At 42.0% G+C, this 23,228-nt stretch overlaps 1 protein-coding gene and 1 pseudogene across 1 annotated transcript in view; both read left to right on the forward strand.

The window, feature by feature from the left end:
* The first annotated feature begins 40 nt into the window (after positions 1–40).
* LOC115277456 lies at positions 41–3,148 on the forward strand (annotated as a pseudogene).
* CRKL (CRK like proto-oncogene, adaptor protein) overlaps positions 2,731–23,228 on the forward strand; it is a 33,861-nt gene continuing 13,363 nt past the window's right edge. The window contains exons 1-2 of the mRNA XM_029922600.1: positions 2,731–3,582; positions 14,803–15,268. Coding sequence (XP_029778460.1) covers positions 3,272–3,582; positions 14,803–15,268 — 777 coding nt within the window. The 5' untranslated portion in view covers positions 2,731–3,271. The remainder of the gene's footprint in view (positions 3,583–14,802; positions 15,269–23,228) is intronic.

The following is a 23,228-nucleotide window of genomic DNA, read 5'->3' on the forward strand; positions in this document are numbered from 1 at the left end:
TTCTACTTTTAGAATATATGTGCTTCCAAGTCACCAATAGATGATTACTAAACCCTTCATCATTAGCCTACCAAAGGAGAGGCAGTAGAGCAATTAAGCACTGAGCTTCCGCACGTAGAAGCTGGAGACAAAACTGCTATCAAAAAAGACCAAGAGGGCCTTTGGCTCCCTCAGCAGCACCACTGCGGTCAGCAAGAATAAGCACCCTAGGAAAGGTGGCAAAAAGGGAGCTAAGAAGAAAGTGGTTGATCCATTTTCAAAGAAAGATTGGTATCATGTAAAGGCACTGGCAATGTTTAATATAAGAAATATTGTGAAAACACTAGTCACAAGAACTCAAGGAACCAAAATCGTATCTGATGGCCTCAAGGGTCGACTGAAGTAAGCCTTGCTGATCTGCAGAATGATGAAGTTGCATTTAGGAAATTCAAGCTGATTCCTGAAGATGTTCAGGGCAAAAACTGCCTAATTTTCATGGCATGTATCTTACCCAGGACAAAATGTGCTCCATGGTCAAAAAATGGCAGACCATGATTGAGGCTCATGTGGACGTCAAGACTACCGAAGGGTATTTGCTTCATCTCTCTTGTGTCGGTTTTACTAAAAAACACAACAATCAAATTCGGAAGACCTCTTATGCTCAGCACCAACAGGTCAACCAAATTCAGAAAAAGATGACAGAAATCATGACCCAAGAGGTACAGACAAATGACTTGAAAGAAGTGGTCAATAAATTGATTCCAGACAGCATTGGAAAAGACATACAGAAGGCTTGTCAATCTATTTATCCACTCCATGATGTCTTCGTTAGAAAGTAAAAATGCTCAAGAAGCCCAAGTTTGAATTGGGAAAGCTCATGGAGCTTCATGGTGAAGGTAGTAGTTCTAGAAAAGCTACTGGGGATGAGACTGGTGCTAAAGTTGAACAAGCTGATGAATATGAGCCACCAGTCTGTTTAAAATTCAGACATTTAATGTTGACAAATAAAAAATCTTATTGTGATGTTTAAAAAAAAAGACCAAGAGGGGCACCTGAGTGGCTCAGTACCCGACGCTTGATCTCCAGCTCAGGTCTTCATCTCAGGGTTCTGAGTTAAAAAACAAAACAAAACAAAAACCAAGCAAGTATATTTGAAGAAATAGAAGAAATTGTATTAGTGACTCAGAAGCTTAAAGAAATAAAATAAAATAAAAAAGGATTCTTTCCACAGATTTTCAGTACAGACACATAGGGCTAGGTAGATCAAAGAAAATGCTAGGGTCAGTGGAGATCAGTGATGATTTCCAAAGGTCAGTTTCAAAGTAAGGGTAGAATCCAAATGAAGGCTGGGCAAGGAGTGGCTGATGATGAAGTAGTAAAATCTGGTAAGAAAGGGTAGCTAGAAAATCAAATGGAGATTTTGATTCCGTAGAATCATGGAATGATTAAGTAATTGGCCCAAGGTCACCCAGCTAGTCAAAGGAGGATTTTAATCCCCAGTCATCTTCAAATTTTGTGCTATTCAAATTATACCTGAGACATGACATTATCCGTGGGGTAAGATGAAAACCTGCTTATGCTATGTCACAAAAGGCACTAGACCTTAACATTTCCCTTTAGCTACTCTAAGATCACCCTAGAATCCAGTATATGTTCAACTTTAGGGGTGCAAAATGCCAAAACGAAATTCCATTGACAAAGGGATCTAAGTATGGGTTTGTATTGCCTGCGTCTCCCTTTTTGGATGCTTTCTTGTCTGTCCAGTTCCAGGGGTGGTGCTACCCATAATCGGGCACCAGAAACCTGGTGGTTTTTCTCAATAGTCATTGATTCAACAAATATTTGAGCATCAGCTCAGGTCCAGACTTTGGGCTAGGTAGGTCCAGAAGTGAACAAGACAGACAAGATCCCAGTTCTCTTAAAATTTTATTCTAGAGCGGGGCGGGGGAAATAAGCTAGGAGGTCCAGGCTGGAGTCGGCCAGCCCAAGGACTGGGAGATTAATTCAGAGAGGCTGCAGAATCCAGAACAGACAAGGTCTTCAGGCCACGCCCGAAGGCCTTTGCATTTTACTTGCATCAGTTAAGCACTAATGATGGCCAGCCTGCACCAGACTATGGACCTCCTAGACCATTTACTCTCTTTAATATAACCTCCACAACCGCCTCCCCCCTTCGTGCCTGTCGAGTCTCCAGGCCACTCCGGATCCCTTAACCTATCAGGCCACCTCGGGTCGATGTCACCTCGTCCCTATCTGCTAGTCACTCAGCCCCCGCGGCCAATCTCCTTTCAGAGCCACTTGGACCCATTGGGCCTGTCCGCCCGTCGGTCTCCTTCAGCGCGGGTCCCCCAGAGCCCCTTGGCCAGCCAGGTCAGCTCAGTGCCACACCTCCATGGCCAGAGATTCGACATGTACGTTATGCTTTGTTCCTGGAGTAGGTTTTCGAAATGCCGCTCCCTCTCGGATCCAGTTGTTTTCCTGCCAGGGCCGGGAGAGCCGGCAGCGGCAGCGCCCCTGGCGGCGCACCGCAGCCCAGGAAGAAGGGAGTGGCCGCCGCCGCCGCCGTCGCCTCCTCCGACTCCTCCACCTCCCCAGCCTCCCCAGCTTCTTCCCTGCTTCTCCCGCCTCCTCCCGGAACGCGGGAGCGGCCGCGAGGGGCGCACGCCCCGACCATCACGACCGTGCTCCTGATTGGCTGCGCCAGGCGACGATACCGGGAGGCCTCGGGTGGCAGCTGGGAAGCCAGAGCCCGCGCGTGCGCAGTGGGAACGAGGTGAGCGGAGGGGGAGGTGGCCGACCGCTTCTCCTGCGTCCGCCATTTTGTTGCTGTGGCTCTTGGGAACGGCCTCAGCAAAACCGCCCCGGAGGCGCGACGCTCTTGGGATTCCGGTTCTTTGCGTGGCAGCGGGTTTCGGCGCAGAGCCGTGCGGGGCGCGGAGTCGGCGCGTTCCAGGCCAGGAGTGACTGGAGGCACCCCAGTAGTCCGGGGCAGTCCTAGAACCCCGGGGCGGCCTCCGCTGCGGTTCGGTTTCACCCTCCCCGACCTCGGCCTCTGCTCCGCATTCCCCGGGCCGGCTCCCTCCGTGAGGCGGCCCCGGAGCAGGCGGGCGGGCGGCGGCGGAGGATGCTGCGGGCCCGGAGCCGAGAGGAAGGTGGCTCGGCCCTCTAAGCGCGCCTCGAGGTGTGCCAAGAGGCCCTTCTTTGGCCGCAAAGCCGTCTGTCGGGCAGAGACATCCAGAACAGAAAAGAGCAGCCGCCGCCTCGACCCGCCGCAAAGCCCCGGCCCGACACCATGTCCTCCGCCAGGTTCGACTCCTCAGACCGCTCCGCCTGGTACATGGGGCCGGTGTCTCGCCAGGAGGCGCAGACCCGGCTCCAGGGCCAGCGCCACGGTATGTTCCTAGTTCGCGACTCCTCCACCTGCCCTGGGGATTATGTGCTGTCCGTGTCCGAGAACTCGCGGGTCTCCCACTACATCATCAACTCTCTGCCCAACCGCCGTTTTAAGATTGGGGACCAGGAGTTCGACCACTTGCCGGCCTTGCTGGAGTTCTACAAGATCCACTACCTGGACACCACCACTCTAATCGAGCCTGCGCCCAGGTATGCGAGCGCCCGCGTCCTCGGGCGCACAGCCCAATCCGCCTGCGGAGGAGGGTCGAGAATGGCAGGGGCTTGTTCGCTCGGGAACCATCGAAGCGGGGGAGGGCGGGGGGAGGTGGTGCGGCGAAGGGAGACTGAATCCGTTTCACCCCATTCTGAACCAAATTATTTTCCAGAAAGCATTCTGAACGGTAGGCTAGTGTCAAGATCTGGGTCACTGAATGCGGGGATGCGTTTTAAACATGTTTAACGGTCACTGCATAGTTAAAATGCACGCTTTTTTGCCTTTCATCATGTTATCTATTGGGTTTTCCTACTAAAGCAGAGTATTTTATTGTTTTTTTAAACATTTTTTGGACCACAGACTTCGAGAATCTCGGGGTAGTCGTGACTTTCCCCCCTCTCCAAAGATACACGTACACTCAATTTTGCACACTACTCAAGGTTTTTGCACTCCCTGCTTCATTTTAAGAACTCTCGGACTGCAGCCTTTGGAACAGTCGACGGATGAAAATGCTTAAGCGTTTAGAAACAAAACCTTTAACTGTGAAACATCAGAACTATATGTTGATACCTTGGTGCTAGGTTTGAATTACTCCAGACACTTTTTTGTTTTATAATCACAGAAATTTTAAAAGAAGGTGCATTGGCTTTATCTAGGACATATTTTTGAGTTTTTCTTTTATAGTTTACCCCCAAGCTGGACCATTAATAGGTCAGAAATCAATGTGGTTAAATTCTAAGGAGGAATAAGACTATAATGTTACTTACTAAGGGACGTTTTTGAGCAACACTTTAATTCTGTACAAGTTTAATTTCAGATGTACTTTTTGTATGCTTTACAAACCTACAAAGACTTACAGTCTAATGATTTAATATTAAAATTAAGCACCAAGGGCGCCTGGCTGGCTAATTTTTTAAGCCACCAACCTCAGTTTGGGTCATGGTCTCACAGTTTGTGAGTTTAAGTCCTACACTGGGTTCTGCTCTCTCAGCACTGAGCTTGCTTCAGATCCTCTCTCCCTCTTTCTCTGCACCTCCTCTGCCCCCCAAAGTAAATAAAGTTAGGCTCCCAGAGTGACCCCAAGCATCAAGCATCCTTCTTTTCAAGTAAAATGCATTATTTTATTTGATTACTTGCTTTAATTTGTTTTTAGCATTTTATCACTTTTATTTAAATTATGCCAAATTTGAACTGAAGAAATTGCCTAGCATTTTTAAAAAATAAAAGGTATTTTACTTCCCATTTTGCTTCTTGAACATCTGTTTAAAAGGGATAAGATGCTGATAGAGGTTTTTTGGAATGAGATGTTTCTCATTTTATAGATTTGCTGGCAAAATGTTGCTCTGAGTTTTAACTGTTAAAAGCTATAATAATTAAGGAGCCCCCACTGGATGCCTAAGTGTTCCTTCTGTGGAATAAGATAGAGAAGAAACAAAGCCATGACAGTATAATGACTGTAAGATTAACTGCTGAGCTAAATGGACTTTAAAAACTGGGATAAAGTGATTATAAATCAAATAGTGTATAATAAAGACATAGGCACCATGAATCTGATTGGTAAAATCTCCAGGTCCCCAAAGATGCTGCAATTGGAGTCAGCTTTGAGCACAGCGTAATTCTGTTGTAAGGGGTTGGAGAGAATATTAGAACCAACTGTAATGAGATATTTTAATATGTTTGAGTGAATTCTACAACTCATGGAGGTGAATTATGTCATTAATTTCAGGCATTAAGCCGTGTTATATGCAAGGTATTGTGCTTGCCTTGAAGTGGCAGGTACTGTAAATACAGCTGTTTCAGAAAGTGTGAGCAAATGGTTGAATTCCCTCCTAGAGGGAAAAGGGAGTATGCTGCAGTGGCTTCACATTACCAACAAAAACAACTCCACATTTTTCATGCATGTGTCTTCCGAGATACCAAACATAACTTTATGTTTTTAATGCCTGTCTTCTCCCCTACCCCGTACCTTGTTTTCTTCCTTTAGTGCAGCCCCACTAGGCAACTCAGTCTCTGGTAGCTACTTCTCACACCTTTGTACCTTTGCTTCAGCTGTTGGCTGGGCTGCTTGTTGGCTCTTCCCATGATTGCCTAATCTCCTCACATATTGAAATCTTAACTACTGTTCCAGGCCCATCAGATAATTGGCGCTCCTGCTTACACTGCAGCTTTGTTTCTCCCTTCTCCCTCTTTTTGCTCTCTGCCCCAGACATGTTGCCGTAATTTAGTTTCTTATTTTCCATTGTGATCAGAGGGTGATCACAGTGTTGGTTGAATTAGATCCTGGATTTACTTTTTTAATCTTTGGACTTTCTCCTTCAAGCTTGAAATTCACAGATTTGGTTTAATATGTTTTCAACCTTTGGAGAAAAAACTACAGGTATCCTGTAAAACCAAAAGCAAGTTAGTTTAATTCTCTTCACACCCAGGGGCACCTAGGTGGTTTAGTGGGTTGAGCATCTGGCTTCGGCTCAGGTCATATCCTGCAGTTCGTGGGTTCGAGCCCTGAAACGGGCTCTCTGCTGTCAGCATGGAGCCTGCTTCAGATCCTGTGTCCCCCTCTTTGTGGCCCTTCCCCGTCCACATGTGATCTCTCTCTTTGAAAAATAAATTAACATTTTTTAAAAAATGCCTCTTCACATCCAGACAAGGTAAATTAAGTGGTTTAGTTTTTTAGACATCTAAGTTGAGCTCTTAAGGCCAAAGTTTCATGCCCCTTAGCTTTTTAATTTTGCTAAGTGAAAAATTATAACAGCATGACTTTCTCAGAATTTAAGGACTGGTGCTTGTTTTCTTTTTTTTATTTAAAAAATTTTTTTTAATGTTTTGTTTATTTTTGATACAGAGAGAGACAGAGCATGAGAGGGAGAGGGGCAGAGAGAGAAGGAGACACAGAACTGGAAGCAGGCTCCAGGCACTGAGCTAGCTGTCAGCACAGAGCCTGACGCGGGGCTTGAACCCACGAACGTGAGATCTGACCTGAGCCGAAGTCGGAGGCTTAACTGACTGATCCACTCAGGCGCCCCTGGTGCTTGTTTTCTAGTCTGATATTTTTTATTGGAATGTTCCTTAACATTTAATTTTGCATTTTTATTCAGATATTTATGAGCATTATATCCCAGTGATAGGAATTGAGAAGAGTGGATGGCAGACGTACTTTTACCATAAGAGAACTTATATTTTAGTGGAAGAGATGAACTAAAAGATACAAAAATAAATAAAATAGTTACAAGATTAATAAATGCAAAAATAGAAGAGACCTAGTGTGGTTAGAGAAAGTGTGATGTTACCTAAGGGTAGAGAAGAGGCAAGCCTTGGGAAAGCTTGGACAAAGAGGAGAGGAAGAGCCTTCCAATCATAGGAAGAGCTTACACGAAGTAGTCCTGAGATGAAAAAGATAGCCAGTGGGTTGGGAGTGGTGAGAGTTTTTGTTTTGTTTTAGGGAGAGAGAGAGAGAGAGAGAGAGAGAGAGAGAGAGAGAGAGAGAGAGCGCGCCCCCGAGCTAGGGAGAGGAGCTGAGGGAGAGAGAGAGAATCTTAGGCAGGCTCCATGCTGAGCCCCACACCGGGCTCCATCTTAGCACACTAGGATCTTGACCTGAGGCAAAATCCAGGAGTTCAGTGCTCAACTGCCTGAGCCACCCAGGCACCCAGGGAGTATGGTTCTTAAATAAGGGAGTCCTATAAGAAGAGTTATGAGATGTAATGGTCAAGATAAGGAAATTGGATTTTTTATTATTTTTTATTTAAATGTTTTTATTTATTTTTGAGAGAAAGAGAGACAGCGTGAGGAGGAGAGGGTCAGAGAGAAGGAGTCACAGGATCTGAAGCAGGCTCCAGGCTCTGAGCTAGAAGTCAGCACAGAGCCTGATGTGGGGCTCAAACCCATGAATGTGAGGTCATGACCTGAGCCTAAGGCAGACGCTTAACCGACTGAGCCACCCAGGTGCTCCAAGGAAATTGGATTTTAGTTAAAGCACAGTGGGTCCCATGGAAGGAATTTGAGACGGGAGTCCTCTGGGGTTGTCACTGCTATTCAGGTGCAAAATGTTGGTGGCTGATAACATATAGATGTCATAGATCATATAGACTGACTTGAGCTTTGGCTCAGAGGATACTGTTTGGAGTTAAGATTGATGTTGAGATGGGAAGGGGGAATGATGAGAAAAGAGAAATAAACAAAAAAATGAATTGGTACATTTGTAACTTTGTATCCTCTCAGTTTATCTTACTAATTCCTTTTTGTTTTATATTTGTGGTACTCCTGTGGTGGGTTTAAACTTTTTTTTAAATTTTTTAAATGTTTTATTTATTTTTGAGACAGCAAGCGAGCATGAGAGGGGGAGGGGCAGAGAGAGGAGGAGACAGAATCCAAAGACAGGCTCCAGGCTCTTAGCTGTCAGCACAGAGCCTGATGCGGGGCTCGAACCCACAAATGTGAGATCATGAACTGAGCTGAAGTCAGAGGCTTAAACGACTGAGCCACCCAGGGGCCCCAAATTAATTTTTTTTAATTAAAAAAAAGTGTCATGTCCTGTCAGGTGGCTTTTGTTGATTTTGAGTGACCCTTTATAAAGGACTCTTTTCCAGCATGTGAGTGTAATTTCTATATCACCATTGGTAAACAAAACCTTTGGTGGTTTTCACTTCCAATTGAGTATAAACATTTTAAAATTCTGTTCATTAAGTTATAGTTAATATTCAGGTAAGTGCTGGTGCTTCTTAATTTAATGGAGGTGATTTCCAGTTTAACCTCAGAATGTTTCAGAAGGTTCCTGAGTGGATTGTTTAGATATGAAATACGTTTTCCTGTGGTGTAGAAACTGTGTTTTGTGTAGCTTACTTTGCTTATAAAATCTCCAGTTCTTAGCTTATATAGCTATATGAAGGCTAGGAGAAAAATCATGAGAAGTAAAGTTTTTTAACTGAGGCAAGTTGACCAGTCCACGTCACATGTATTTGGTAACATAGAACTAACATTGAATCAAAATAATCCCTGTCACATTCTTGAAAAAGTTGCTGGTACTGGGATTTTTTTTTTAAGGCAAATTCCATGCTGTTTAATATGATAGAGTAGTTGGAAAAGGATGCCCAGCCTAATCTGTGTGCCCACAGGAGGGGCCTCCCACCTGTGAAACAGAAGCCAAGCTTTGCATGGACCAGATGATGCCATGGACAGCATGGTCACACTTCTTCCCATATCCTCTGTTCTAAATATTTGAGGGAACTAAAATCTGGACTTTTATAATTAGGATGGGGGGAGAAGGATTACCAGTAATTTTGATTAGCATAGAATCTGGCACCATGAATAAACCTTTGTTTTTCTTCTTACCAGTAGTTTAAACTCTCTAAATTTGATTCAGATGAGATACAAGAACATTGTCATTATGCTGGGAATGGAAGCTTGCCCAGTTAAGAGTTGTGTTCCATGACAAGTGAAGTACTGGTAGCCATTTGATTTGTGATTTTTTTTCTCTTATTGTAGACTCAAATACAGAGATTTGGTTTTTTTGACCGAAGACAGAATTTTTCTTTTGACTTGGAGAGTTGGACTAGATTATTTCTAGGTTTCCTTCAGGCTAAAAATATTTTAGTTTTTCCTGATAAGCAAAAGGAGACAGTGCTTATTAGTGGGAGTTAGATTATTTTAGAGTCTGAGCTAAGATCATACCACGTAAGGTGGGGCCACTAAGCATGTGGCAACTAGTCTGGAATGACGGCTGAGAGCATGAGTGGAACAGTGATGTGAACTGAAGAGGCTTGGAGAGCAAACCAAGTGGCATACAGGATTTCTTTGTATAACAGAATTAAACCAGACATAAGGAACTGGAGTGACGTTTTTGTGTTTTCAGAAGAAAAAAAAATAGAGAAATGCTCCTCTATGTCTTTGGCATTTTATTTTTATTAGCAGGAATTTCTCTGTATTGGGGTCTACTGTACACCAAAACCCAGTACTAGATTCAAGGCATATAATAGGAGTGAATCATGGTTTTAGCTCTTAAGAAGCTCAGTATATTGAACAAGTTAAAATAGAATACCATTGGAGCTTAAAAGCAAGGATGATCAACTGACCGCTCAGGGGAAAGCTTGAAAGAAGAGGTAAGAAAGAGGGAAGAAGAGGTGGTGGCAGTGCCTACTGGGAAGGGCACAGTTGTAATTAATGTGAGTGATGGTCAATGAGGTAGGAAGGAAAAATACCAGATTGTAAAAGGCCTCCTATGCTTTGTGAATAAATTTAACAGTGGGAGCTATCTAAAGTTTTTGATGGCTGGGTGGCTCAGTCAGTAGAACATCTGACTCTCAATCACAAGATCATGAGTTCAATACCCACATTGGGCATGGAACCTACTTAAAAAATAAAGTTGTTTTTGTTTTTAATGTTTGTTTATTCTAGAGAGAGAGAGAGAGAGTGCGCACCAGCTAGCATGCATGTGCAGGGGAGGTGCAGAAAGAAGAAAATTGCCATGGCCAATTTTACTTTTTAGAGACTGCTCTGATGTGCGACTGGGTTAGAGAGAGAGTCTAGGAGGGGAACTAAGGAAGGACTGTTACAAGAGAAGGGATAGTGAGCAGCTAAACTAAGCTTTGGGACTATAAAGCGGAAACTAACCATTGTTGCTAGGCTATTGCATGTAGAAGGTGAGGGAGGAGGTATGACTTCAAGGATGATTCAGTGATGAGAATTGATCAGGGTGAGAGGGGGGATCATTGTTTTCAGCAGGGAGAATCTTTTTTGGGATACTTACTGGAAGCCAAGTTTAGCAATCTGATGGGCTTGTTATTGAGAAGAGAATTGGGGGCTAAATGATGTACATTTGGGAGTCGAAAGTTAAGGAATCCACAGAATGAATAGAAGAGAAGGAGCTGTGGAAGGGAGGGGAGAGGCAGTCACAGGCATAGAAAGAGAGCTGTAAGTGATGGTGTGAATATTTAAGGATGCCGGGTGAGGTTCTCAGTATTCAGTACTGTTTCACTAGAGAAGTTCTTAGCCAGTCTTCTTAGAATTGATTCTCTTACCTGTTTTGTTTTCCAACATTTTACTATGAAATATTTTTGTATATTAAAGAGAGTATGTATGTATGTACATGCATATAATAAGAAAAATCTTTGGGACACCTGGGTGGCTCAGTTGGTTAAGCGGCAGAATTCTGCTCAGGTCGTGATCTCACAGTCATGAGTTCGAGCCCTATGTCGGGCTCTGGGCTCGGAGCCTGGAGCCTGCTTCAGATTCTGTGTCTCCCACTCTCTCTGCCCTCTCCTGCTCACAGTCTGTCTCTGTGTCTCTCAAAAATAAATATTAAAAAAATTTTTTTAATCTTCAAAAGCCATTTGACTCCTTTAATTTTTTTAGTGTTTATTCATTTCTTGAGAGACAGCGTTATCAGCAGGGGAGGAGCAGAGAGACAGGGAGACACAGAATCTGAAGCAGCTCCAGGCTCTGAGCTCTCAGCACAGAACCCAGTGCAGGGCTTGAACTCAGAGACTGTGAGATTATGACCTGAGCCGAAGTCAGACACTTAACCACCTGAGCCATCCAGACACCCCTGTGTGACTCCTTAAAAAAACTACATTATCAGTATCTTTGAAACTCTTCTCCCAGATGTTGTATTGCTTCTTTTGCATAAAGAAAGAAATTTTAAGCTTAGAAGATACTAACATTCAGACTTAAAGATTATGTTTTATCTGTGCTTTATACGTGAAACTGAGCATGCTTTTAACCTAAAGGAGAGAGGGGGTTCATTGGCATTAGATAGGAAAAGGCAATTTCCAGTTAGTCATCCAGAGCCTTCTTACTCAATCAATATGCTGTAGGCACAAGGGAGAAGCATGGGTCTAGTGTATTTGAATGGGCTTGGGAAACTCTGCATATAAAATTTAAAGAAGAGTTGACAGCTGCTCTTTTACAGTTCTGATCAAGGAATAAATCAGAATGAGAAACTGGAATTGTTTCAATTTTACATTATCTTTGAGCTGTGGGGCAAGGGAAGAAAAGGCAAGATAAGCTGCCCTGTCATCATCATGGTTTCATGTCCACTGTGGAACTAATATGTAATTTGCAGAGAATTTTGATGAATATATGAGTTTGAGAATGTAGGGTGGAAGAGTTTGAAGTTACATCAGACACGTGGCTAGAAGATTGATTTGATGTCAAATTTAAGATATCTGTGCATGTGCTGAATCAGGAAATCACCCTCATGGTCACTATAGCAATATAATGGTGGAGAAAGTAGAAGCTATCCTCCATCTTGCCAGATTTGCATATATCCCCCTTGCCAGAGAAGTGTTGAAAGTTGAAAACACTCTGCTCTGTTAACCAAGTGATCTAGACAAAGAATCAGCAAACTTTCAGTAAGGAGCCAGATAATAATAAATATTTTAAGCTTTGTAGGCCACATAGTTTCTGCCACAGTTTCTCAACTATGCCCTTAAATAGCACAAAAGTAGTCATAGACAGTACTTAAAAGAATGAGTTTGGCTTATTCATTTACAAAACCATGTAGTAGACTGAATGGCCCAGAGGCCAGTTTGCAGATGCCTAGGCCAGACTAGGTTTTGTATAGCATTCTTAAGCTAAGAATGGTTATCATATTTTCCAAAAGTATTAAAAAGGAATACACAACATAGCCATATGTTTTTTGTTTGTTTGTTTTTTTGAGAGACAGAGAGAGTGCGAACAGGGGAGGGTTAGAGAGAGGGGGAGACACAGAATCTGAAGCAGGCTCCAGGCTCTGAGCTAGCTATCAGTACAGAGCCCGACACGGGGCTCGAACCCACCAACCGGGATATCATGACCTGAGCCAAAGCCGGACGCTCAACCGACTGAGCCACCCAGGCACCCCATCGTAGCCACACGTATAACCTGCAATGCCTTAAATGTGTACCAACCATTTACAGAAGTTTCTCAGCCTCAAGGGCCTTGCCAGCAAAGTTCCTGGGCTGTGCTTATAAGAAATGAGCAGTGTGCCCTGTGAGGTGTGGGGAGGCTGGGGACCCAAGGGTATTTGTACCCTTGGGTCTCTAGTTTTTTTCTGATGCAAAACTAAAATATGTAAACCTGTCTTTAACAAAATCTTTCAACTTCAAAGGGAGTTAGTCTTCGGCTTTTATTCATCAGCTCCTTGCTTGTTCTGCCCCTTAATAGAACTCACTCTTTCCTTTAAATACTCTTCGACTATATCAACTTTTGTCATGACGCACATTAATTACACTTGTGCTTTGGTTGCATTCCAGGCTCTGCCTATATTAAATTGGCAGTCTTTTAAGAGCAAGAACGTGGTTTTACTACATTCTCTTCCAAGTTCTTAGTACATAGTCCAGTGAATACCTGGGTAGATGAACTTTATTATTTGTGTTAATCCCCTCTGAAACTATACTAGTGTCTTCACAATTTGTTGTAGAACTAACTGCTTTTAACTTTTTAAAAAAATTTTTTATGTCTTTATTTTTTGAGATCAAGAGAGTGAGCGAGCTGGGGAGGGGCAGAGAGAGCTGGAGACACAGAATTGGAAGCAGACTCCAGGCTCTGAACTGTCAGTATGGAGCCCGGCATGGGGTTCAAACCCATGGACTGTGAGATCATGACCTGAGTTGAAGTCGGATGCTTAACTGACTAAGCCACCTAGGCGCCCCTGCTTTTAACTTTTAACTATACAGACAATGAAAATACCCTTGGAGGGGGGTCGAGATGGAGCTGATTGTGCTTTTTAGAAGTATCTGAGATTTACATAGTACCATGCAGACTTCACAGATTGTCTTGTGACTTTTGAAATAAGAGCAGGGTGTACCTTAAGGAAGGTGGGGGTGGGGAGCTAATTGGATGCTCAGTAACAGCCAGGAACTGTTATGCATGTTTCACATATAATCTAACATTAATTCCCATACACTCAAAAGATTCAGGCTTTATTTCTGAGGCTGACTAGCTTAGAGGTTATGAGTGAGGACTCTAGAATAAGACTGCCTGAGTACAAATCTAACCCTGAGTTGGCATTGGCTTCCTCATCTGTAAAATGGAGATACTCACAGGATTGATGAGAAGATTAAATTAAAGTTTATATAGACTGCAAACAGTACCTGGCATAGATAATAAATGTCAACTCTATTACTATTGCTATTAGTATTGTTATCTCCTAATCACTATTGTATAATATATTATTGTTAATTCAGTAGTCAACATACTATATTAAGCAAGTCATTTACATTTAAAAAGATACAAGTTTTGGGGTGCACCTGGGTGGCTCAGTCTGTTGAGTGTCTGACTCCTGGTTTTGGCCCAGGTCATAGTCTTGCATTCCATGAGTTCAAGCCCTGAGTTGGGCTCTGGGCTGAAAGTTTAGAGCCTGCTTCTAATTCTCTCTTCCTTTCTCAATAAATAAATAAATGAACATTTAAAAAATATAAGCTTTACCAAATTATGAAGGCTGCCTTTTGGAAAGTAATGTGGCAGTGTGTACCAAGGACCATGAAAATGCTTGGGTTTTTAATCTGGAAATCTAGGTTTTACAAAAAATCTTAACATGGAGAAAATAGTTCAAAAGACTTCATGATGTTGATGATCAAATAGGGAGAAAGAAAAACTATAAATATCCAGAAACATGGGGATGCTAAATTGCTGCAAGCTCACAGAATGAAATGGCCATAAAAGTAAGTGATCATGTAGATTATTGATACGGGAAACACCTGTGGTGTGATTAGGCAGAAAAATTGCCATAGGCATACACAAAACACTTTTAAGAAATCCATAAACTTGGCCAGTGAGAGGGGATAAAAAGAAAAGGAGAATTTTAGCTATGATAGGACAGGAACTATGGGATTTTTTTTCCTCTTTTGTTTTTGATTTTTTTTTTTAAGTTTATTTATTTTGAGAAAGAAAGGGAGTGTGCAAACAGGAAAGGAGTAGAGAAAGAGGGAGAGAGAGAATCCCAAGCACATGCTACCCTGTGTCAATGTGGACTCAGAACTCACTGTGAGATCACGACCTGAGCTGAAACCTAGAGTTGGGTGCGCGCACTTGATATGTGATTTAACAAGGTCTATTTAGGATACTAAACTTCTGTTGCAATACAAACAACAGAACATAAAACAGTATGACAAAACTTAATAACTAAGAACATAGCAAGGAAAATAATTCATTATAGAGGAGAATGGTTTATTTAAAAGTTTGACAAACACTGGTATAGAGTAAGATTTTTCTCTTAAGAGTAATGTTCTTTCTCTCATAAGGTATCCGAGCCCACCAATGGGATCTGTATCAGCACCCAATCTGCCCACAGCAGAAGAAAATCTGGAATATGTACGGACTCTCTATGATTTTCCTGGGAATGATGCCGAAGACCTGCCCTTTAAGAAGGGTGAAATCCTGGTGATAATAGAGAAGCCTGAAGAACAGTGGTGGAGTGCTCGGAACAAGGATGGCCGGATTGGGATGATTCCCGTCCCTTATGTTGAAAAGCTCGTGAGATCCTCACCACATGGAAAGCACGGGAATAGGAATTCCAACAGTTATGGAATCCCAGAACCTGCTCATGCATATGCTCAACCTCAGACCACAACTCCTCTACCTTCAGTTTCTAGTACTCCTGGAGCAGCAATCAACCCTTTGCCATCCACACAGAATGGACCTGTCTTTGCAAAAGCCATTCAGAAAAGAGTACCCTGTGCTTATGACAAGACCGCCTTGGCATTAGAGGTAAAGTTTACAAGGCTGGTTTTTTTGGGTCTTTTGACAATTTGGTTTTCATTTTTAGTTTTAATTTCATTTCTGCAAAGTAATGACTGCCGATTTAAAGTTCTGTTCAGGGGAATAAGAGAACTGGGTGATTTTGGAAGATCCACTATCAGTGTCCCATGTGACTCTCTTGTCCTTTCCCATTCTTTGTTTCTTCCAAGGTGTAGTCTCTCCTAGGTTTAATTTCACAGTAGTTGGTGTTCTTTCCAATAAGGAAAGATGATGGTTTAATAAATACTCATGATCTATAGACAGAATCAGCATACAGATAGACACATAGCTACTTGTACAGTTCTATATTTCTAACATTGTGACCGACTGAGGAGAAATATGAGTAAATGTCTTAGAATTCCTCTTCAGCTTGGCAGAGAAATGTTTAAAATATCTCAGACCTTACTTACTAGAGATTTTATAAATTATGATAGCATGAAATAGAGTTGAACTTTTTTTTTTTTAATATTTTAGGTAGGTTCCATGCCCAAAGTGGGGCTTGAATTCATGACCCTGAGATTAAGAGTCACATGCTGTACTAACTGAGGCGGCCAGGGGCCCCAGAACTTGAATATTTTAATTGCCAAGTCACATTCTTTAAACCACGCATTAACTGTCTTAAAAAAAAGGAGGAGGGGGAGGAAGAAAAGAAAAGGAAGGAAGGAAGAGAAAACCTTTGGGGTTCCTAGGTGGTTCAGTAGGTTAGGCATCTAATTCCAGCTCAGGTCATGATCTTGTAGTTCATGGGTTCGGGCCCCACATCGGGCTTCACACTGACAGTGTGGAGAGCCTGCTTGGAATTCTCTATCTTTCCCCCTCTCTTTGCCCCTTTCCCACTCATACTTTTTGTCTCTCTCAAAACTAAACTTTAGTGGCGGGGGAGGGGGGTGCCCGGGTGGTTCATTCAGTTAAAAATCCAACTCTGGTTCAAGCCCCGCATCAGGCTCTGTGCTGGCAGTGTGGGGCCTGCTTGAGATTCTCTCCCTCTCTCGCCCCTGGTCATAATCTCTTTCTCTATTTCAAATAAACTTTAAAAAAATAAAGACTCATCAGTGCTTAGCAAAAAGTCTTTAAGACCACTGTTGATAAGCCAGTTGAGGGTAAAAAAAAAACTATGTATCACAGAAGGTAGAAGTTTAATGAGACGTTTGATAAACCTGGAGTGACCATAAATGAGCATAAACCCCAAGGGAAGAACAGAGGATTTGAAAACTAGAGGAGTTTTTTAAATTAGTATTTTTAGAGCAGTCCCATATATTTTTTGCGTTATTTTTCGCTGAGATATAAAATGCATACAGTGAGATGGGCCCTTAATATTAACATATCAGAGCATGGAGTTTGGTATCATAAATCCTAGCTCTTTTATTTATTGATAAGTTGTGAAAATGCTTTGTTAGCCACAAACTACAAGGTAATCATTATATGATTAGTTGAATATAATCATTATCATTATATTATCATTATTATTATATGATTAGTTAAATGCTCTTTCTTAGTATTATTAAATTGCACATATGTCAGAAACTGAGATTAAGCTAGTGATTGTTCTTTGTGTGTTCACCCCATGGTCAGAGTAGGGCAGGGTTGGGAGACAGCCCAGGTGCATGACAGAAGGTTGAAGTAATGGAGCCTGTTGATTCAAAAAAGCAGAACTTAAACCACAGAACAGCCTGCCCGCAGATAAAAGCTAGCATTGATTTGTTCTGTGGTTTTTTTTCATTGGTAATTCTCAATTTTCTCTGGACTGGGAGTAATGTCTGAGTGGACTGTACCTGAAGGTTTGTGTCAGAGTCCGAGGACTTCTCCCTCTCACATTGGCTGTGAAGAAGGAGTAAGCATCTGAAGCTTGTGGCAGGGACCAGGTCTGGGGAAGACCCACATGTTTTCAAGCTTCTTGGTAGAGGAACAGGAAAGAAACCAGACTGAATCCTGGCTGAGTAGGTCTTCCAGCTTTCTCATCCCCACATAGACCTGCCCCTGCACAGGTATACACCTCTGGCCTACTTCACACGTCAGTGCCCTAAAATAATGTGGGGTGTTCTGGGCTCTAAAAGCTTTCTAGTTTGCATAGTGATTTCTGCCTTTTGAGGCATTTTCACATCTGTTGTCTCTTCGTAGGAGTAGAGAACTAGAATTCAGAGTTGGTGTGACTTGCATGTGTTAGACACACTGGGGTTGAGGAGCCAAGTCAGAATTCTGAGAGCTCCGTAGAGTAAGTCAAGAATTGGGCTCTTACCTTTTAGGCCACCTCCCTGTTGACCTCTAGCTCTAAGATGTACACATATTTTAGAAGCCCATGCTTCCTGTATATTGCCTGGAGTGTGCATAGGGGTCTTGTCTGGTCTTGGAAGACCAGATACTATAAAGGGTATACTTTAAAGTTTAGTGAGCAGATACCTGGGTAGGTGCCTTAGACCAGGATGAGGTGAAAGAGTGTAGTTAATGATGTGTATTTTAAGATAACCCACATACATGGCTATTATGCAGCTCTTGTCTCTCAGACCCCAAAGAGAGGCCCCCACACCTGAGCTGCCTTGTGATGCTACCCCAGCTGTATAAGGCTCATCAAAGGCTTGCCTTGGTGCTTCACTGAGAGAGTGTGAGGGGGACCTAAGAAATAAACCTTTGCCAAATTCCATTTAATTATATTTCTCATTCTATATATTTAAATGAGACTTTTGGCTGAAGCATAAGTAAATAGTCCTTTGAGTTACATTATCTTCTAAAAGTTAGTGCTTGTGTGATCTTGTTAAAAACAACTCACTTGAGACTTTTGCAATTAGGTTACCAGGAAAAGTATTAAGATTAAAATTAAAATAAGAAAGGTGAAACAAGTAGGACAAAATGTGCCAGTAATTGAAGCTTCTTTATTTCCCTTGATAGTATTACTGAAAACGATGAGGGCTTGGGTGAACTTTATTTTGTAAATTATTTTGTGTTTTTTTCCCATAAAACTTGATTTTCAAAAGAACTTTCATACAAGTAAAGAGAAATTTTGAAACAGATTTGTGTTTATGTATTTTTCTCTCTTGCTCACCTTTTCAAGAAGTGAGTTCTTGGGATTTAATTTTAAAAGGAATACTTGATACCTATGTGAGGTGATTAAGGTAAGTGTCCCCACTCCTTGAATATAGCAGAGCTCTCCCATGCTCTTGGTGTAGTAGAGCTGGAAAGGGCTCCTGAGAAGTGGGTCAACCCTCCAAGAGCATTCTCAAGTTGAGGGAAGCAATACAGCCCTTTCCAAAAGTAGACCATTGACCAATAGAAAGGGTGCTATTGTCATTATATATATAGATATTTTTTTAATGTTTATTTATTTTAGAGAGGGAGACACAGAATCTGAAGCAGGCTCCAGGCTCTGAGCCATCAGCACAGAGCCTGATGATCATGACCTGAGCCAAAGTCAGACGCTTAACCAACCGAGCCACCCAGATGCCCCAGTATAAAATACCTGTAGTTATAGTTGTCTAACACAGTGAAAAACAGATGGTTAGGGAAAGATCATGTATCTTCCTTCAAGTCCTGGCTTTTCATGGTGTGGTCTTGGGCAAGTTACTTAAATTCTTTTGAGTCTAAAAGACACCTTCATTCTGAGAATTGATGAATCATCCATTCATGCAACTAACCTATGAGGGATATTTTGTAGGATCCTACCACCAAGGTCCTTACCACCTAGTGAGAGAATAGAGACAGAAACCAGCAGTGCAGTAAGTGCTCTGATAGCACAGAGTAGAGGGAGAGTGGAGAAGGGAGTAGGAGATGGAAGTTACAGGTGAGTATTGGTCTAGGAAGCCTTAATGGAGGGAGTGACCTTCAAAGTGAGTTTTGAAGGATTAACAAAAGTTAGCTGGGTGTAATGTAGGGAGACACTTTTGGCAGAGGGAAGAGCTTACTTGAACAAGACTTAACACCACTAAGTAGCTGCAGGTTGGTGAGAGCACAGGGTTATGTTGGACAGAAGGCAAAAGTGAACAAAAGACAAAGCTGAGGAAGTAAGTTGTTGCCATACCATCAAAGGGCTAGGCTGAGGAGATGAACAGTTTTCTTCTGTTGCCTTCATTGAGGCACAAAACAGCCAATTTCGCACAACTGGTGGAGGTTCTAAAGTTTGCAGGGAATTTACCTTTTTATTGATTTTTAAATAATTTAGAGCAGATGGCTCATGTCTCCCTCTAATAGTATCATTCTCACACAGTTGTATTCCAGTACTCTCCTGAGTAGAAAAGAAAAGGAAGGAACTTACTTAGCACTGAACTTAATTAACTCTGGGGCTACACACCCATGAATATTTGCTGTATGAAAATTTGTGTCCAAACTTCTAAATGGAACCTTTGGAGCGTTCCCCTGTGGTATGGGTTAAAAAATTTTTTTGTGACAGTAGGGGTCTATAGGACTCATAGTCAGTGGAACAGATTCTGTGGAGGAAGAATAACATTTTCTCCTACTGCAAGTGAGGCTTAAAGTGACTCAGGATGGAGAAGACGGGCAAGTTTCAGTGATGAAAGATCATTTAGTCTGCCTGTCTTCCTAATGCTTTAAGCTTTCTGCAGCGTCTAAATTCATTGGCCCTGTGGTCTCAATTTGGGTACTTCAGAAAACACTCCTTCCAGCAAAGGTTTATTGAGTACTTACTATGTGACAGACCTTGTTAAGGAGTTTGGAGTTCAGTGGTGAAGAAAACAAATGTCTGTCCTCGTAGAAGTTCTAGAACAGAACGTAGTCTCATAAGCGGTTCCTTCTAGCTGTCTATCAGGGAAAAACAGATCACTGAGTCCCCTTCCTGTATTTGCTTAGCCTAATGTTTGACCTTTAGCATGTGGCCCTATAGTTATCCCTCTTGAGGTTTTTTTTTAGGAGAGAGGATGCATTTCTGTTTATTTCTTTTCTTTTGTCATACATCATCTGTACAGTTATCTGAATCTTTTAAAATCCTGATGATGTCATCTAGCATATTGATCACCCCCTCAGTTTCATGTTAACTGCAGATTTCATAAAAGCACCATCCGGATCTTTGTACTAAAGTCCTCCTCTGCAGCCTTTCCTATCTACACTGCTTATCTAAAAAATGACATTGGGGTTAGTCTGGCATGACTTGTTCTTGGTCGAGTCCATTCTGCCTTCCAAATACCCCTGTTTGCTAATTGCATTCAGAATTTTGCTCAGGTTTAATTTCATGCTCACCTTTTACAGTTTATAGAATCTGCCATCATCCCTGTTTTAACAAAACCAAGGAACTTGACCCTTCATATGTCTGCCAGTGGCCTGTGTTGTAATGATCTGTGGCAGGTGACCAGACTTGGACTCTCATTCCTGCTTACCAGTGTGTTTGGTCAGTACTTAGATGTCTGTCTTATCTGTATAAGGACACCCTTTCATCTTTGGCACATGTTCTTTTTTATGATGCTCAGAGTTCTTTGAACTTACCAGCATTCTCAGGATACTTGCTGTTTACTCCCATTGTGATTGTGTTCATATTTCTTCTTGGTTTGTCTTCAACTTTTTTTAATGTTTTTTATTTATTTTTGAGAGACAGAGACAGCGTGAGCAGGGGAGGGTCAGAGAGAGGAGGAGATACAGAATCCGAAGCAGGCTCCAGGCTCTGAGCTGTCAGCACAGATCCTGACGCGGGGCTCGAGCCCACGAACCATGAGGTCATGACCTGAGCCGAAGCCGGTCGCTTAACCAACTGAGCCACCCAGGCGCCCCATGTCTTCTCCAATTTTGAACCCCTAGTCATGGGATTACATCTGGCCTCTGAATTTTCTGAATCTTCCTAAGACCAGTGGCACCACTTCCTTCACTGACTGACCTGGAATTCTCAGGTTTCTACTTTAGTTCTGCTTCATTGGTAAGAATTAAATTCACATTAGCAGTTTCTTCATCGATCCAACTGACTGAGATCAAGTCTGCAAAGCAAATGAAGATTTTAGTAGTACTAATTGTTAAGTTTCAACTTCTCAGATCTCTCAGATCTGATCTCTCAGATCTGTGAGTTCTTCTGGCTGGGTCACCTGTGGAGTATATTCACAGTGATGGCACATCTGTACATGGTCATCATCTTCAAACATGCAACTCTGCTCTGGAGATCTGTACAGGGTCATAGCTTCCTAACGTAACAGGGCCACCCTATCTTGCCTCCTGTCACATTCCAGCAGTGATTCCCCTTCTCACCACGGTTTGTCAGATGCCCATGAGCTCACATTCATCTTCTTAAGAATTTCAGAGCTTTTCTTTTTCTTTTTTTAATTTTTTTTACATTTATTTTTGAGAGACATAGCACAAGTGGGGGAGGGGCAGAGAGAGGACAACACAGAATCCGAAGCAGGCTCCAGGCTCTGAGCTGTCAGCACAGAGCCTGATGTGGAGCTCGAACCCACAAACTGTGAGATCATGACCTGAGCCAAAGTTGGACACATAACTGACTGAGCCACCCAGGCACCCCTTGAATCTCATAGCTTTTCATCAGGACTGGTGGGCTCTTCCTCATCCTTCTGTCATTGATGTTTATTGGTTATGCATCTAATTTTAGGAATTTGATTTAGTTCACTTCTTCCATACCAAAAGTTTTTTTGTTTTTGTATTTCCTTAACCATAGTACTTTACCAAAAGTAGGAATCTTTAGGAGCACCTAGGTGGCTCAGTCAGTTAGGCATCCAACTCTTAATTTCAGGTCATGACCTGATGGTTGTGAGGTAAAGCCCTATATCAGGCTCTGCACTAGGCATATGGAGCCTGGCTTAAGATTCTTTTTCTCCTTCCTCCACCCCTTTCCCCTCACTTGTTCATGTGTGCGTGCGCGCGCGCTCTCTCTCTCTCTCTCTCTCTCTCTCTCTCAAAATAAAAATAAATAATAAAAATACATTTAAAAATGAAAAAATAGGAATCTTTAGAAAGTCCCTTCAAATTTTGGAAAGTTCTTGTTTTTTGTTGTTGCTGTTTTTTAAGTAGAATTCAAGCCCAGACACGTAACTAACTGATCCACCCAGGAGCCCTGAATGTCCTTGTATTTTTAATAACATTTTTCTTCTAACCTATCATGATCTCATTGGGTTGTGAATTATAGAAAATTATTTTAAAGGATTTTTATTCCTCTTCCTTAATGTGTAAATTGGGTGAGAATACCATGAAATTGGTGCCCTGGTGTGGTTCAGACAAGGCCTGTCCCAGCCTAGTCATTATGCTGACCTTAGTTTTCTGTATGTAGTAATAGCTACTGAATAAGAAGAATCCTCAGCTAGTGGTTTCAGAGAATATTTTAGTTAGTCCTTGTGGCTGCCTTATGGGATAGCCCACAGTCTTATTTTTAAATAGGCTTATTAAGATATAATTCACATATTATACAATTTACCCATTTAAATCATACAACTCCATGGTCTTGATGTATTTTTTTAAATTGTAGAATATGTATACCAATTTAAGTGTACAGTTCAATGGTGTTACATTCATAATATTGTACAATTGTTAGACTGTTTCCAAAACTTTTTTTTTTTATCACCCCAAGCAGAAATTTCCCTCTCCTGCGACCCTGGTGAACTTTAATCTGCCCTTCTGTATGTAAGAATTTCTATTCTAGATACCTCATGTAAATGCAAATCTACAATATTTATCTTTTTGAGTCTGCCTCATTTCAACTTAGCATAATGTTTTAACATTAATCCGTATGGTAGCATGTATCTTCATGCTTTTTATGGCCAAATGATATTCTGTTGTATGACTATACCACATCTTGTTCATACATTCTTTAGTTGATGGACATCAGAGTTATCTTCACCTTTTAGTTTTTTTATTACTATTATTTTTTAACATTTATTTTTTTTTAATGTTTGTTTATTTTTGAGACAGAGACAGAGCTGGAAATGGGGAGGGGCAGAGAGACTGGGAGACACAGAATCGGAAGCAGGCTCTAGGTTCTGAGCTGTCAACACAGTGT

This window comes from Suricata suricatta, chromosome 14, assembly GCF_006229205.1.
Source record: "Suricata suricatta isolate VVHF042 chromosome 14, meerkat_22Aug2017_6uvM2_HiC, whole genome shotgun sequence".
Taxonomy (NCBI): domain Eukaryota; kingdom Metazoa; phylum Chordata; class Mammalia; order Carnivora; family Herpestidae; genus Suricata; species Suricata suricatta.